This window comes from Poecilia latipinna, unplaced genomic scaffold, assembly GCF_001443285.1.
Source record: "Poecilia latipinna isolate Pla-1442-1.1 unplaced genomic scaffold, P_latipinna-1.0 Scaffold1370, whole genome shotgun sequence".
NCBI lineage: Eukaryota > Metazoa > Chordata > Actinopteri > Cyprinodontiformes > Poeciliidae > Poecilia > Poecilia latipinna.
In genome coordinates this window covers 19,999-37,604 of record NW_015113986.1, presented here as the reverse complement: position 1 = coordinate 37,604, position 17,606 = coordinate 19,999, and the positions used below count along the sequence as shown (strand labels likewise).

General features: G+C 39.2%; 1 protein-coding gene across 1 annotated transcript in view; it reads left to right on the top strand.

The window, feature by feature from the left end:
- The window catches only part of kcnn3 (potassium intermediate/small conductance calcium-activated channel, subfamily N, member 3), an 87,515-nt gene that overhangs the window by 54,093 nt on the left and 15,816 nt on the right, over window positions 1-17,606 (top strand). The window contains exons 5-7 of the mRNA XM_015056264.1: window positions 415-536; window positions 3,641-3,782; window positions 11,625-11,735. Of these exons, the coding sequence (XP_014911750.1) occupies window positions 415-536; window positions 3,641-3,782; window positions 11,625-11,735 (375 nt within the window). The remainder of the gene's footprint in view (window positions 1-414; window positions 537-3,640; window positions 3,783-11,624; window positions 11,736-17,606) is intronic.

Here is a 17,606-nt window from a genome sequence, read left to right as displayed (position 1 = left end):
GAGAGGAGGTGAAGCTGCTGCCGCTGAAGTGCTGCTCTAAAATGACAACTCATTTATCGTTCGCTTTATCCTTCCAGGGCCCAACCATCAAATGATCCACCTGCCAGAACCTCCCTGTCAGCCTCTTATTGACAAATGAGTCACGTTTAACAGCTACTCAGAAACGGGCCAATTACTCAGAGACAGGGTAAAGCTTGACCCAAAGCGGAGGTCAGGGCCTACTCTCTACCCCCGTCAGTGTCAGCATCTCAGAGTCCCGCTTCTGCAAACAGCTACTGTAAAGACTAATTAGGAAAATTTCCAGTCTGAATGGGTTTAGAGGTTCACAAGAAGATTGTTTTAGATTCACTCAGCAGTATACTGTAACTTTATCAGCTCCATTGTGCTCGGTTTGTGTTTTTTTTGTTATTTCAGGTCCATTTTAACACGAGGTTTGTAATGAAAACCCTCATGACCATCTGCCCCGGGACGGTGCTGCTGGTCTTCAGCATCTCTCTGTGGATCATCGCTGCCTGGACTGTACGAGTGTGTGAGAGGTTAGTGCAGGACTTAATGCATCTAAGTGTATTTCTGGTTTTGGTAATTATATGACAGCGAGACTGGACAATATTATGAAATTTAAATAGCCGATTTCATTTGGGGAAAAAATATATATATATGAGGAATGTCTGCGTAGTTATTATTCTTCAGGATTCAGATTTAACTTTTTTTTAATCTGTTGTGTGTTTGTTTTGATTCACCCATCAATGGGTTTGCAAATTTCTTTGTTTACTTTATGTGAATACAAATTATTTTTTTGTTATTATTTTTTAAAAAATGTTACATCACTTGAGGTTTTTACACTAAATATTGTCTGTGTAGCTCTTTGTTGGCAGGTAAAACAAACATACAAAAAAAAAACATTTAAATTGGGAAAAAAAAATTGCCTTGCAACCATTTTGACTCAAATCCCAAAAAGTTTAGACATCAGTAAAGTATTAGGCTTTGAATCAATGAGTGACATCACTGTTTATGATTAGCAAAGTTACAAAGCTGAAAAAACTAAGAGTCACAAGTTTCAGCTAAATGGCGTAGATGTGGGCAATGCCCCACAACTTCATTCTTTGTTGTACTTTAGGGAGAACTTCCTCATACACAAATTCTGCATCATAACCCTTCCAAATCTGATGTTTAATTTTTGCAAAGATATAACTAGGATAGATCAGATGTTGGGCTTTCTGCCAATTTCATGTTTAGATCTTTCCAATCACTTTCACACTGAAAACAAACTTAACACAACCCCTGCTGTTCTCACCCACCAATATCCAATATTAGTTCAAATTCATTTTTTTTTTTTTTTTTTTTTTATTTGCATCCCAAAAAAAACAAACTGTCCTCAATGCACCAACAAATCTACATCTGTGCTGGCTATCCTGATCTGGTTTGTCGTCAATTCGGCATCCAGATGTAGGGAAAAAAAAACACCTAAAAGTGTAGGCTACTCAGTTATAGCTGAGACGTGTTGTAAAGTGGTAATCGCATGATTCCGTTACATTTGAAGGATAATTTAATTTCATCAGTTGTGCAATGTTTCTAATGCGCCATTGCGTATGAGGCGAAATGTGACTGACTGCTTTGATGAGTTCTGATGCTTTTGGAGATAATCTCAGAGATAACGGGAAATGTCACTTGGTTAATAAGCTTGATTAAAAACATCATTGAATGGCTGCTGGGCTGCCCTGTTTCACATTCATCTTTAATTGACATTTCCTCTCCACTCGCTGCAAATTACATTCACAACAACAACAAAAAAAAAGTTTACTTTCACCTAAAATAAAGAACGTGTCCATTAAAAACTTTCTTGCTCAGTGTCGTAGTACATGCACAATGTGAAAGACAAATTTTCAAGGTTAAGTTTTTTTTTTATTATTATTATTTTTCTGTTGAATAGGTTTTTGAAAGAGGGGATTATTTTTCTGATCTGCACTGGGTTTGGTAACCATGGGAACTAGAATGATGGAGTTGCAGTAATGTGTTTTATTCAGTGCTCGGAAAAATTGCAGGACACGTGTTTTAGTTTTGACGCCCACATTTACAGACTGAGCCAGTGAGCCCGTTATGTTTTACTATTACTGCAGTGTTTTGCAAAAAGTGGTCGCACACCTTACACGTTTTTCCACCTTTTATCACTTCACAACTCCAAATGTCACTCTACCTTATTGTGGCCTTATGTGACAGACTAGGTTTTCAAAACTTAACGAATAAAAATCTGAAACGCTGAAAAGTTGCAGAGAAGCGATAGGTTATAACTGCCTCGAGCTGTGAACATTTCGTGAAGCAACAAATGTGCCAAGACACAACCATCCACCTAGACAACTAAAAAGGCAGCAGTAGCTCTAGAGGAGCTGACGAGATTCACAACTCAGTTTGGAGGATCTATAAAAAGTACCACTATAGCTGTGCTAATATCAATTAGTGCTGTCACCTTTAACGCATGCGGTCTATGTGAAAATTTAACCCGTTGATATTACATAACGCAAATTAATCAAACTACCCATTTTGACCTAAAGACCTCTGCGTTACTAGCCCGACACATGAGGGGAAACGAACTACAGCGAAAGATGAAAGTTTTCAGCAACAGGAGTTGGACATTTTCAACTTTCTTGCGTTACGTTGTCCACGTCTACATGTATAACCACGAACTGTGCCGGTTGCTTAGAACATCCTTTTTTTTTTTTTTTTTTTTACTGACTGACAGCCTCTAACAGCAATATGCATTTAGCGAGACAATAACACTGCACATCACCCTGAAGAAACCATCCTCGGCAGCATCAATCAGTGAGGATGCTTATCTTCCCTGACGGAGAAATTGGTGAGAGTTGATGGGTTGATAAACGGAGCAAAGTATTGGACAACACCGGAAAAAAAGCTTTAGATTTGACACTGAAGTGAAGCTGGGCCTTCCTGCAGGACTTCCACACGAAACATACAGCCAGATTTACAACTGAATTGTTTATATCAAATTATATTCATGTTTTTTAATGACTATTCACACACAAACTCCATGCAATTTGACAAAGCTTGCACTATTTTTTTTAAATAAAATTGTGCAAAGATTTTACTTTTTAGGTGTGCCCAAATAAGACGCAGGTATAGTCACAGGAAAATGTAGTTCTCCAAAGTAATACCTCATATGGAGGAAGTACAAAGACACAAAATAATGCTGAAGTAAAATTTCCATCTGATTCGCATTCCCACCACGCTTTGTTGTCTGTTTGTTTCTCAGTTCTGGTCCTCAGCCTCCCCCCCTGCCCTGCTTGTTCTAGGTTTTTCCCTTCTGCCACACACCTGGATTGAATCTGTGGGTGATTAACCAGCCTCTGCAGTTCTTGATGGCTGCAGAAGAGGACATGCAATCACTTGGATCAGCTGTTCTGGAATAGAGGCACATCTAAACCATGCAGAGCAGGGAGGCCTGAGGACTGGAATTGAGAAGCACTTAACACTTAAAAGCTCAATAAAACACACTGGTGTTTGTCGGTGTAATAAAACAAAATGCGAAAACGTTCAAGAGATATTTATATTTTTAGAAAGTGTCATATCCACTATTCATCTTTTACTGGTAGCTGTCTGTTATAAACTGGGTTTTGTTTTTCCTCAGGTACCATGATGCTCAGGATGTGACCAGTAACTTCCTGGGAGCGATGTGGCTTATCTCCATCACTTTCCTTTCCATCGGCTATGGAGACATGGTTCCTCACACCTACTGTGGCAAAGGAGTCTGTCTCCTCACAGGCATCATGGTCAGTATATTTTCTGTCCCTCACAGCCTCCCCAAGGCGCTGTCCTTACCATGTTCAAAGGTCAGCAGATTGGAGAACATGCTGTCATCTGCGAGAGAAATTCTGCCTTGTGTAATTTGGGCGATCCTCTCTGAATTAGCTGCATCTGTGCTTCTGTGTGTTTTGGTCGCGTGGGCGTCCAAACAAGAGCACATTAGCGGTTTGTGTGTGTTTTTGTGTGTTATTCGTGTTTCTGTCCTCATTGCATAATGAAGGTCCTACCTTTCAATGTGCCATGTCCTCCCACTCTCACTTTCTCACTACCTCCATCATTCTTTCATTTTCTTTCTTTGCCACTATCTGCCCCTTACATTTCATCAAATCCTTTTGTTGTTTTTCTCTCTTTTTTCTTCTCTTCTTTTTTCCCCGTCTTTTCTTCTCCAAGGCCACGTGTTTATTTTTATCTGTCGTCCATCTGCTAGCAGTAGTGTTTAAGCAGACAACTTCTACACCATTTACTCTGTTGGTGAGGTCTTTCTCTGTCTTTCTCCAACTTTTTTTCATTCTTATATTCTTGTTTGCTTCTCTCTCTTTGTCATATTTCCTATCCCTTTTGTCAAACAGTCTCTTTTTCATTCGGACTTTTGCAAGCAGTTATTTTGAGTGTAAAAAAATATTTTGGTAAATTCAATTTTAAACTATACGTGCTTCTGAGCATTATATCCTATTGTATTTGTTATTTATAATGCCGGCGACAAGGAGGAATGGTCTAAATTGGTGTAACTAATTCAAATTTCACACAAACCTATTTTCTTCTTCCCACTTTTTTTGATGGGAAACCACTTTTTAACCAAATTGTTTCTGTGCTCTGTGTCATTGTTTATTTAGAAGATCCATTTGTGCCCAAGCTTTTATTTCCTGGCTTATTTATGTGATATTGTTTTCATATTGTTTCCTTGTGATTCTTTATTTTTAAGGCCTTTCTTCTAAAAACACCCAAACGACAAAACGATGCTGCTGCTTTCCCCCTACTACATAGTTGGCACATTTCTTCTTACCTAGTAGTGCATATGACTGATGTTTGTGTTTATATCTTGTTTTTGAAGGCTTCTTCCTTGTAGAGTGGCCTGTCAGCACATTTTGGTACAGGACTGGTTTTACTGTGTAATTTGAAGGAAACTCTCTTACCAGATTCAGACAGCATCTTGATGAGGTCTGTTATTCTGTTCTCCTTTTTTGATGGCATGATGACTGGACATGACTCTGCTGTTCATACTTGAACGTGGCAGCTTTTGTATCAACTAATTTGTACCCAAGTGTGGTCCAGACTTGTGGGTGTTCACAGTTCTTTTCCTGATATTTTGACTCATTTCTTTTGATTTCCCAGTGACGTCATTTAAGGAAACTGAATATTTGAGGTGTTGTCTTTAAATATTTCCACAGCTGTGCCTCTAAATAAAACACAGATGGTGGGGTTTCATCGGAATCAGAACTAGACAAAGCCATACTATGATATCCTAGGTTTTCCCAAATGGTTAAAAGGCAAATATCAAACAGTGAGAATATGCAGTGCGTACAAATATCGCTATAATAAATATAGATTTAGATGAATACCTGGTGCTTGACACATATTGGAACATAAATGATTGCATCAAGCCTGTCATTTTTAGTTTTGCACATATTGGTATTGTGATGATGATTGCAATTTGATATTTTGTCCAGAATGACATGCTAATAAATATCCTAAGACTTCAGTCTGACATGACTCTTATTTAACTTCTCTTTAATAAAGTTAGTTATTCACAGTGATAAAAAAAGCCCTTTTATTCTCACTTCCTTTCTCTGTAACTCATCTCATAATTCCCACTGTGAGCTCCCGTCTAAGGTCACCACGCTGCTACACTTCACCTCACTTTTACAGCCTCTTTGTTTTGTTCTTTTTTTTAAAAAAAATATCCTAGCGGTGCCTCTATTAATAATGTAATGAGAGCAGAGGCAAGGTTGGTGACATTACTGCATGGTGGGGACAGGGGCGTATAACAGGACAAAAAGTCAGAACCACAACAGCCTCTCATTTTTACACTCCACTAACTCAAGAAAAATGGGATACAACCTGATATTATAACATTTTGCTTCTATTACCATCACTGAAGGATTTTTTTTATAATCCATTTGCAACCTTATTTTAACATAACATGCGTGTTTTGTATGAGGGCACTGAAAATTGAGCAACAGCATTTAAGCCACTTCAGAAGTGCCCTAAGATACGGTTTAATGACCGCTCAATGAAAACAAGAGCACGTCTCAAAAACGCTTGAAATAACTCTTTCACAAAAAATAAAAAATTCTTAGAAACTTCCTTGAGCTGTGTGTATACTGGTCTTTGAAAATATTCAGATAGATGAATCAGTGTTCTCCCAAAAACAGCATGCGTATTCTTTTATCCTCACTGTATCCAACCTCTCTCTCTGTGTTTGCCAACTCACCTACCTTCCTCACTTTGCAGTCCATTAAATGTGTGAGCAAACACACCGTTTCACACAAGATAGACACACACGGACCCCTTTTGTTGGGTGAATCATCCAATAGATGTTTAAGATAGAGTAAAACTCTCACCACAACACACACAGAAAGAGACAGACATAAAACAGAGGGGTGGATACAGATAGTCCCAAGCCCACTGCTACAGACTGGACTCACACACACACAACACTGACAGAGAACTTGACATGCGCTCTCAGCGTGGCGCCCACACACTCTTCTGACAAACACACACACACGCACGCAAACAAGCGCTCCTCAGAGCGGTCAGAGTGTTTTATTTTTGTTGAACGTCAGATGGTTATGTTGCTTAACGGGGAAAATATCCAGCGGAGTTTCAGTCACGGACAAAAACACAGCATAAAGAGGATATGTTTTATTATTGTTTGCATGCGCCTGCATGTGTGGATGTGTGTTTGAGAGTTAATGTAATGAGTTTGAACGAGAGAAATCTTCACTGACGTTACTATGACAACACATGAAGGAATATACCATCGTCCCAAGGCTACCTGGGGGTGTTCCAGGTGTTAGTGAGCACATGTGGGCGGTTGTGTGTTTGTTGTCAGCGGGTGGATGGTAGGAGGGTAAAAGGCTTGAAAATGCTGTGAACAATGTGAGATATTTGTCTTAAATTAAAATACAACAGGGGAAACTTGCCTCAATGAACCAAATTATGAGAATGCAGGATCACATTGACAACTGACTACATGATTTGCAGATTTGCCCACACAACCTGTTTTTTATTGTTTTAGTCACACTTAAATGTTTCAAAACAGTCGCCACGATAAAACCTATCTGACAGCACGAAGTGGGCTAAGCAATCTTAAAAATCACATTGTGTCCCAATATTGGAAAATTTCAGAATACAAATCAGAACATGTAAAGTACTGCAGGCTTCACTTGCATTAATTAAGCTCAGTGTTCCTAATTCAGCAATAAGAAAGACTGCGCAAAAACGGCATCCATGGGAGAGAACCAAAACCACTGCTGAGCAAAACACTATTTGGTCGAATACTCTGGTATAGGTGATTACCTTTTTCTGGCCCTGACTTAACTTATAATTATATATATATATATACTTTTACACGAGTCTCTGCTTCAGCACACATGAATCAAATAATTATGTCATTAATTGAACTCTGTAGAACCTGATTCAAGCTGAGGCAGCATTCAGGCATTTGATTCAGGTGCATTGGATCATTATAGAAGAATATATAATAGTTTCATGACACCGGCCGTTGAGGTCCTGGGGTTGAGGACCCAAACCACAGATTAAAATTGTGATGGTTTTCTAAATGATCAGAGTGTGACAGACTTATTCTGACTTATTTAAGAGTCATTTTTGAATTTTAATAAAAGTTGGTTGTCACAGAGCCCTATCCAAATTCACAAACTACTGGATTATCAGGATTTTCACAAAATTTGCAGCGACAATACATAAGGAGCATTTTATTTACTGAAACAATTAAGATTGTAAGTAAATAATGTACAAAGTTCAAGCATTTTTATTTACTTAATCATGTCAACGTATTTTCTCCCACGTCTGACGCTCGTATTCCAGCATTGACTCCAATTTTTATATCCTGGAGTTATGCCTTTTTTACATGCAGTCAGTGATGCAAACACATGATGAGTTTTCTTGGCCTGAGTTGCCGCTTTCTTTTTGTATAAACTCTGCTTTGTCAGGTTTAAGAGAATAACTGCTTTTCAAATGGCTTTGTGCTCTTTCATCCTCTAACTGCATGCATTCTGCATTCAAAATAGTTTGTTGAAATATCCCCTGTTTTTTTTTTTTTCCCCACTGACCTGATTTTGAAACTATTTCCAGTTTTTTTTTTTTTTTTCTTAAACGTGTTTGTCTGTTTCGGACTTAGTAGTGTGCACACAAATTACACTAGATAATCCCTCAAAGAAGGCTTGACAGTTTATACCACACTGGAAACCATGAACAGCACAGAGAAATACTGAAATATTTCTACTCAAAAACAGTGTAGTAGTGATATGTTGATGTTGCATTATAAATCTCCCATAACAGACAGGCTCTTTAAATGTCAAGCTTCTCTTTTGGTTTATTTCTCCATGCTTGGTGTAAATGTACTAAACAAAATCTTTCTATAGCCAGATGACTTTAAACCACAACAACCACTGCTGTGAGCTGTCATGTCCCACCTTTTTCCAAACAATTCATGAACGACGATACCCAAATTACATAGGACATGAGCTGATAAAGCTTTGACTACTCCCATAGCTGCAATGGGATTTAAAGCTGTGGTTTAGTGGAAATTAAAAGAAAAGCAGACATGTTTTCCCCTGTAAATCTGAGCAGTTAAATGAATGGGGATTTTTTTTTTTTTTTTGCATTTCAAAAACAATGTGGATGGGTACAAAGAAAGCATGGATGCTATACGGTGCATTTGACCTGTAGGTCAAATGCAGTTTCCGTCTTTGGAGCATACAGGATTGTTGCAAGGAAAATCAAGTTTATTTATATACCACTTTATTGTTTAAGCAATAAAAACAACTGGAAATAGTTTCAAAATCAAGTCAGTGGGAATAAAGAAAAAAAAAACTGGGGATATTTCAACAAATGATTTTGAATGCACACACAACTTAATCCAAAAGTGCTTCACAGTTCTTAAAGGTCATTTCTAAAAGTATGTTAAGAGTTAAAGTTCATAACAGTCTTATTAGAAAAATACTGACCAGTTCTGGTTTGGTTGCTAGTAGAAAGGATCTTCTCTCTAAGAAGAATATGGTGACAAAAAAAATGGGTTTGCAAAGTTGGACCTGAATTATCCTTAGGACTACTGGAACCATTTAACAGATGAGACCAATATAGTTTTTCTGGCCACCACTGCTAAGTTTAATGAAAAACGATATATTATATATATGTCCCAACTCATAAGTATGGTAGTGGAGGGATAATGATATGGGCACCTAGGAGTTGCTAAGGCAACCATAAACTCCTCTGTTTACCAAGGTTTTATACTGTTAAATGTGAGGCTTTTTGTTCCGCTGCTCAATTTTGACTTAATCTGGGTCATCAACAGATTAATGAAGAATCTACAGCACAACAACAATGGATGAATACAAGGAATTAGGGTTTTGCACTGGGCCAACTAAAGTCTAGACATGACGAAAATCCCTTGATGGGAGCTTAGGAGCCCTGCACAAAAACAAATTCCTGCAACCGTCAATGATGTGAGGCGTCTCTGAAAGAGGAACATTGTTGTGAGACTGGTGAAGACGTGACTATGGCTTTGCTAAAGCTGCTTCTACAAGCTGCTGAATAACAGTGTGCTCTTGGGCTACACGATTTTAAAGAACATCTAACTTGGATACTAGTTTTGAAAATAGCAACGATGACCCTAAACCTGACACTTTTCTGTCATTGTGATTTCCCTACCACTATTTCTGAATCCGTGTTCACTAAAAATACACATCAGTTGTCGGCATTGGGGTTAGTGAAGGTCTCTGTTCAAATGTATTGCTGGTAAACAGAATTTGCATGTGTGACAACATAATACAACATCAAACATTCCTTCTAGGCAATCTTTTGTAGTTGCGATATTACACACATTAATATTGGGATGACACTTGTGACTCGACGCACTGCGCAGCTTGAGTTTGTACCTATTTTATCGCAAGACTGCTCAACATTCATGAAGACCCTTTTTTGCTTTGACTGCACAAGCACGGATGGAGCTTCCCCTCTTTCTGATTGCTGTGTAGACGGCTGTGCCGTACTGGAGGAAGCAAAGGGAAACACCCTGACAGGCGTATAAAACAAATCACAGCAGCACAGCCATCATCAGTCGTGTCACTCTGCGGAGATTGCAGAGGGAACCCTGCTGGAATCAAATGGATGCGGGCGCATGCATAAATAAACTCCCATATACACACAGAAGAGCACTCACTCCGTATAACGAGCGCATGCACATACACACAACTGGGCTGCCCTGGTGAACCAATCACTCCCCTACTGTTCCTGACCAGGACGGACCCCCCGTGCAAACAGCATTGTATTTGCACGTACTGTGACGCTCGTTCATTGAGCGCATGTATGAATGCTCTAAGGGTTTTCCTTTGGCTCTCATCATATTTTATTCATAGCTGTTGTATGAGCGCAAATAGAGTGGATGAGTGCATAGACGTGGGCACTAATGCCTGTTTGTGCGTTACATCTCACTGAAGCCAGCCAAACTTATTTTTGGCAAACCTTTCTTGTCTTTTAAGAGTGTGCACGAATTCTTGGCTCTCTCCTTCCTACACGTTTCAGGAATGCTGCGCCCTCTCTCAACTCGCTCTCTAAACTCGTGTTTGTCTTCTTATACATCTCCTTTATTCTCCACCTCTGTCCCCCCCGGCCCCCCTCCACCCTCCATCCCCCTGTGAGATGCACACACTAACAAGCAGGAAGGAAGACACTTGTACACTTTCATTAACCACTCTTAATCTTAATTCATTGCCTATCAGGAGATATGTGACCTCATTAACACTGCCTTCTTCTCCATTTTCCTCCCCTGCTATTTTGCATGCACACACCCTCGTCTCCTCATTCATCCTTCCCTCCATGACTCCTTGCTTCACCGTATCTCTTCTTCCCTTCTCCCTTTCTTTCCTCTCGGTGTGTGTGCCCCCTTCAGAGGAACCTGTGAGCCACTCAGCAGCCCCATTCAAAACAGCGTCTAATCTGAAAGTTAATTAAGTCTGCCTTTCCTCCGTGTTCCTTCTCCTCTTTTCCTCTCAAGCATGTCTTTCTGGTTGAGAGGCTGCTGTCACTCTCTCCCAAATGAATTTTGTCGTGTGTCCCACGTGGGCTGAGCTGGAATACAGACAAACTGGTTTGTGTTTTACACTTTCACACGTCCTGAAGGCCTCCAAGACTCCGATGAGAGGAGAAGACTGACACCATGTAATTCAAATTGACAGCATATAATTAAATGAAAGTAGGTGGTGTCGATTCTTGATTTTTCGAGTTTTTTTTTTTTTTTCCAAAAGGAGGTATATTTTTCAGCTGCATATGTAGGGAATATATAGAAAGCATCTTACACCAGATGGAGTGGAAGTGAAAATAGATTTGGCTTGCTTCTCACCGTGAAGAAATGTGGATTTGGAGCAGAGCTGTTATTCCTAATCCTCTCCTCTCCCCCTATTCACTTCTCCTTCTGTCATTCAGCTCCTCGTATTTGCCCTTGCAAACCTTCAATTGTCTGGGGTAGCTCCCCATCCAGAAATCTCCCATATTAATGCGTCTGTACCCTGACTGAGTGTTTGTTTTTCTCCGCCTCTCTTCTCTCTCTCTCTCTCTGTCTCTCTCAGGGTGCGGGATGCACAGCTCTGGTGGTTGCTGTGGTAGCCAGGAAGCTAGAGCTGACCAAGGCTGAGAAACACGTGCACAACTTCATGATGGATACACAGCTCACCAAGAGGGTGTGTACATGCTTGGTTTTTACTTGGCAGTGGGCTGTTGCAGAGAACACAAACAATGCCTTGCAAAAGTATTCAAACCATTTTACTTTTTCAGATGTTTCTGTACTATAATTAAAAATATTTTATTGTATTTTATCCGTTTTTGATGGTAGACCAACTAAAAGAGTGCGTAATGGTGCTTTGAATTAACCATGACTTATAGTGTGTTTTTTTTTTTTTTTTTTTTTTGGAAAGGAAAATTCTATTGCATATCTAGTTAACCCTATTTACTTTTGAATCCTAAATGATCCCCAGTGTAAACACTTTTCTTCCAAATCCACCATTCATAACTGATCCAGTGTTATCACCTCACAGGCAAAGTCACGTTTGTTTTCCACTTATGCCTATTGATGCATATTCAACACATTTCAAAGATCATATTGAAAGGACTGACTCTATCTAGTGGTTGGAGCTATGCGCAACTATGATTTATTTTACTAAATAACAGCATTCTAAATGCCTAATTTAACAATCGATGTTCAGTTTATAATCTTGACAGAAAAACACAAACACTCTTAATGCACCATTGTACACAAAATACAGGGATTAAGGGATAAATAGGCAAGTAAAGTTCACCTGTGATTAATTGGATCTTAGTATAAATCCAGCTGTTCTGTGTCAGCCTCAGAGGTTTGTTAGAGACCGTCAGTGAACAAACAGCAACATGAAGTCCAGGGAACACAGCAGACAGGGCAATAATAAAGTTTTCTTGAAGTTTGAATTGACATTTTTAGGCCAGGAGATAAGTAATCAGAAAAGCAACCAAGAGGCCAGAGGTAACTCTGGAAGAGCTGCAAAGAACCACAACTCAGGTGTGTATTTTTAGTTGTGTATCAATTACTGAAACCCGTATTTCATTTTCTTTCCACTTAGCATGTTTGCACTACTTTGTAGTTTATTTCATAAAAACCCAGTTCGTGCTTGTATATGAAAAGCACACATTTCTGATTTCCTGTGGGCTTAGTATTGCAGGATTTCACAGAATTTTAATATCTGGTAAAACTGTTGCAATTTTCACCTTCCTAAACTACCAAATCACACCATCAACCTGCATTGTTGTGACAGAGAATCGTGTTATTTGAGCGATAAAAGGTCATCTATCCAGCTCAGCCTGCTCTGCTCCCTCTGTTACTGCCTCCCTTTTTCTTTCCATCACCGTTCCTTTTCCTCCCACATGGCCATCCCTCCACCTCTCCTTTGACATTTGTCTCTCTTACAGTAAATCCCTTTCTCTCCCTCTTTCTCTTTCTGCCACCCTACACCCTCTCCTTTTCTTGCCCCCCTCCGCACCTCCTTCCCTTCGTCTCTCACTCCCTCCCTCCCTCCTCCAGTCCTTTTCAATTTTTCATACAGCTGAAAGACCCAAGTTTTAAAAATAGCTCCCATATCAAATATGTAGGGTACATTATGGCAGCAGGGTTATCTGGGTGTCTGAACGGGGTTGAGTGATCAATAATTTGAGCATGGATAAAATATCAACAAAGAAACAAACAGGCTTTAGAGCTATTGACTTTCACCTCGCCCTCCTGCCGTCTCTCTTCAGTTCATCCAAATCTGTTTTCACAAGACATTTGACATTTAATTACGATGCACATGATTGGTTTTCTGTCAAAGTTTGCATATACAAAAGTCCTGAGTCATTCTCCATTTCTTTACACTTACCATGAGGACTTTCTTGTAACCTTACAAAGTGATCAACATTTCTCTGGGTTATCTCAGGTCATTCCAAAGGATTTCGTGGGATTTTGCTGCCTTGTCACTTATTTTCTGGGGACAGAGCTTGGCTAGTACTGACTCGGCTTTCAGTTCAGCTTTTAGGATTCTCCGTTAGACTCTGAAACAATTTATGAGTTCCTTATTAAGTATCTCAAGCTGAAAATGCAAGTTCAGGAGAGTACCATCAATGCTTTTCTAGGGGTGCCAACACTGAGTCCCGAGAGCCACTCTGTTATAATATTTAATACTTCACCTTACCATGATGTCCCCACCTCCTTTAAGTTGGTCCTCACTTGTAATGGAAAATGACCAAACTGTGTAGATTCGATTTGAGCTTAGCAGGTACTGGTTTCCTAAGTCACATAACTGGGATCTATGAGTCAAGCATAAATGTTAGTAAAGTCCAGGGTCCTGAACTCAAATAACTAAAATTATGTTGAATCTTTCATAGACATGCAGAGATCAGAATTTTACGAATTTAAAGATCACATTGACAAAATCCACATGAAAGAAACTACGCTTGCTTCATCGTGAAAACTTAAATGTTTTTACAAATCCTTTACTTTTTTTTTGTGTCTTTCTATCCTTTTATCCAAAACCTGTTGGAGATATCTCAGTCTTGAATTTTGCCCACTAATGTTTGATCTTAAAATAATAAGCTGGTCCTCAGTATCTCTGCAGCTATCCATGATTTCCTCACTCTTTGAGTTAAATGTAATTCAAATTGCTGAAGTTTTTAGCAAGCATTAGACTCAGCTGCACTTATTGGCGTTAAAGAAGTAAAAGCCAGTATGCTGGAATTGTCTTTAAATCTGCTTGGCCAGATGGTTTGTTGTACAGAACCATCTGTGTGCAGACTGTTTGGAACAGGGCAGTTTTTTGGCAATATTTGTCAGGTGATTGGCTGAACCATCTGCCTGTCGATGTTTATACAGTTAAAGGTATTAAACTGTGAAGGGGAAATAAAACGTATCCCCTCCTATGTAATGCTCCTTGTGTTACTTGTTGGTCCTTTTACTCACCCGAGCAGGATGTATCCCTCCATAAAAACCTCATTAGTTTTTTTGTTTGTTTGTTTGTTGTTCTTTTGTGGTTGTTGGAAAACATTTAGAAATTAATTGCATTTGCAATAATATCAACGCAGTCATCTTGGTTGCATTTTAGTTTGAAACGACAGACTTTTCCTACAGAATACTTATTTCTGAGTCTTTCCCTATTTGATCTGTCCCAGTGTGAAACTTTATGCTTGCAATATTCTCCAAGTTCGGCAATATTTCTCTGTGTGATGAGACGCTACGCTTTCATCTTAAGACGTCACTGATTGTTCAAAAGCAAATAAAGACTCGTATTTAGCCACTATTAATCTTGGAAACACTTGACTGAGTTCATGGTTCTGACTGATAACACAGAAACAGAATTCATTATGTTTGAAAGGAGAGACGGTAAATCTTACCGTCTTTGATTGATGTGCTGCGTTATCTTCAGAAACTCATTTTCCATATTGTTGTGGTCCCTCTGTTTATGTCACTTTAGCTCAAAGCTTTTGTTCTTTTTGTGCTAGGTCATCGGGTTATTTAAAACCAAGGGTGTCTTTCAGCTCCACATGTTGACCGAGAGATAATGCAGGAAAGGAATAACCAGTCCAGGAGTCTCGGCTTGATTGGTGGGGAATAGTGAAAGATTTCACATCTTCATTTGGTTTGGTTCACTTTCATACTGCTCCTCTGGAAGAAGACCAAACTGCCTGGACAATGCCATGTTGTTACAACGGCTGCTGTGTCCTGCATGCCAAAATGTTTTAGCATTCAATTTAAGTCTGTAATTAGATATATTCACACTCTGTCTGCTAAATGTTCTTAAGCACACAGATTAACATTAACAAGATGATGGCTCAGTTTGCTTAAGGCAAACTGTTATATCTATGTAAAAGCCAGAAACAAGTGAATTCATTTCAGTAAAAATTTACCTTTCAAATATACAGAATGGCATTCGTCTTTTCAACAGTGATCACTTTAGGTAGCTCCAAACACATTCTTCTTAGGACAAATACTCTATGTGAATGTAGTAAGTCATTATTTGTAAAAAAAACTTAACATTCACTCACTTCTGTAACAGTATTGATAGGATGCAGTTCAACAGACCATAAACCCTCAATCCTCCAGGAAATACGACAGTAACTGTGACAGATATTAACCTTAAATAACATGCGGTAAAATGAGGTAGTGTTGCATAACATAAACTATCCTTGGCTATTTTACATCAGCTAAACACTTTCGTCTTGATAATTCCCCATTTGTGATAAGGACGAATAATTAATTAAATATTTTATCTCATGTCTTTGTCTCTGATTGCCTCAGTGTACAACAAACAATCCCGTTGTGGACTGCTGCTGTAGCGGCGTCTGGTTATCGCTCTGTTCTGTGTGGCCTCCATGCTGGCAGACAGGAAGTTAGCTGCAGTTATACGACCCATGGATCCTTCTGACGCAGTAACGCCTTGGGATCCTCCAGAACGAGGAGGCGACAGATATCTGGGTTTCCAGCCAAACCATTGAGTTTATTATATTGAATCAAAACTTTCCCTTGGTAGTTTCACACATACACATTGTGGTGGACCTTGTGATGAGCTTCTGACATTAAGACGAAAGAAATGACCCGAAATCCCAAAGCTCTCAAAAGGTAATCGATTTATACTGGTCCCTCAGGCAGTATGGTGCTGTTGATTATAAAGGCAATATTCTTGCAGCAGCTCATCTCAATGTTTGTGAAGCTGCCAGTTGAGTAAGGGAGATGTCATGCAGGCAGCGTGCTCCTTCTTGATATTTCCGTCAAAGGTTCAACTACATACGCACCTGTAATTATCTCCTGCCCTTTACCGTTTACAGACCAGCGAACAAAGCTGGTGCGTCCTGGTGGATTTACGCAACGGGAGCTATTCTGTCATATTATCGCAGAGAACACAATCAGTCGGAGCTTTGTAATGAATAATGTAACAATAGATTCTACAACCTGCCATAATTGTACATGTGCCGACACACAAAAACGGCTGAATGTCGCACACACTGACTTTCTACCTCAGTGAAAGTCTCGTTCCCTTTGAAGGATTAACAAGAATGTCAGTTAAATGCCAAAGAGGGAAGAGCTCAGCTGATCTGAGCGAGGGGTCGCTGTGTAATGAGTCCTGGGTGTGGCTCTGTACCGCAGCCTGAAATAGTCTCTAGTCAGTCACCTTTGGCAGGAAGGCAACTTTTTCTTAGACATCTGCTTTACAAACTTGTTCTTCTTAGATGAAACGTGTGTTTGTTGATCTCACCTGACGTGGCACTTCAAAACTGATTTGAGTTGCGCTCTTTTATCTGTAGATCAGATTTTTAGACCCAGGCATCAAAAGGCGATGGTGAAATCCGAACATCTTTTTTCGGTGCGCCTCTGACAATGAAGGAAAGATATAATAACCTTATCAATTCAGCACTCAGTGAAGCGACGGCTGTCCTTTTGATAGGATTAAAACAATGTTAATTAAACAACAGTTAATGCAGCCCTGCAGTCTGCGAGGTGAGAAGTGCTCATGTTTGAAGAGTTCAGCTTTTTTCATGTGGCGCGTTCAAGGTGCACATGAAAGTATAGCTCTCGCCTTGAGTTGGATTTGTGTCTTTAAATTTAACAGGTTTTTTTTTATTCCTAGGACTGTCTTGAGAATCAATCTGAACGTTAAAAAAAGGTGGACATAATCTCTGCAGAGTAGGCAAAATGTGATCTTTTCCTTTTGACAAAGCAAAAATGTTTTAGGTAAAACTAACTGACTACTTACAGTTCCAGTGAAACCTTTAAATATACAGTGGAGCCCCATGTTTCATGGGGATTAGGCGCCACAACCGCCCTCAGAATATGTGAATAGATTGACGGCTAGCATGTCAAGTAGCATTTTGCCTTGGTATTTCAGATATTTTAGACATTTTTGTACAAAAAAATACACCAATAAACTTTTTTTTTATTTTTTGCAAATAATTTGGAGTTACATTACACAGAAAAATCTGTGAATACTGATCGCAGCAAATGCAAAAAAAAAAAAAAAAAAAAAAAAAATTTTAAAAGTTAAAAATTTTAAAAATAAAAA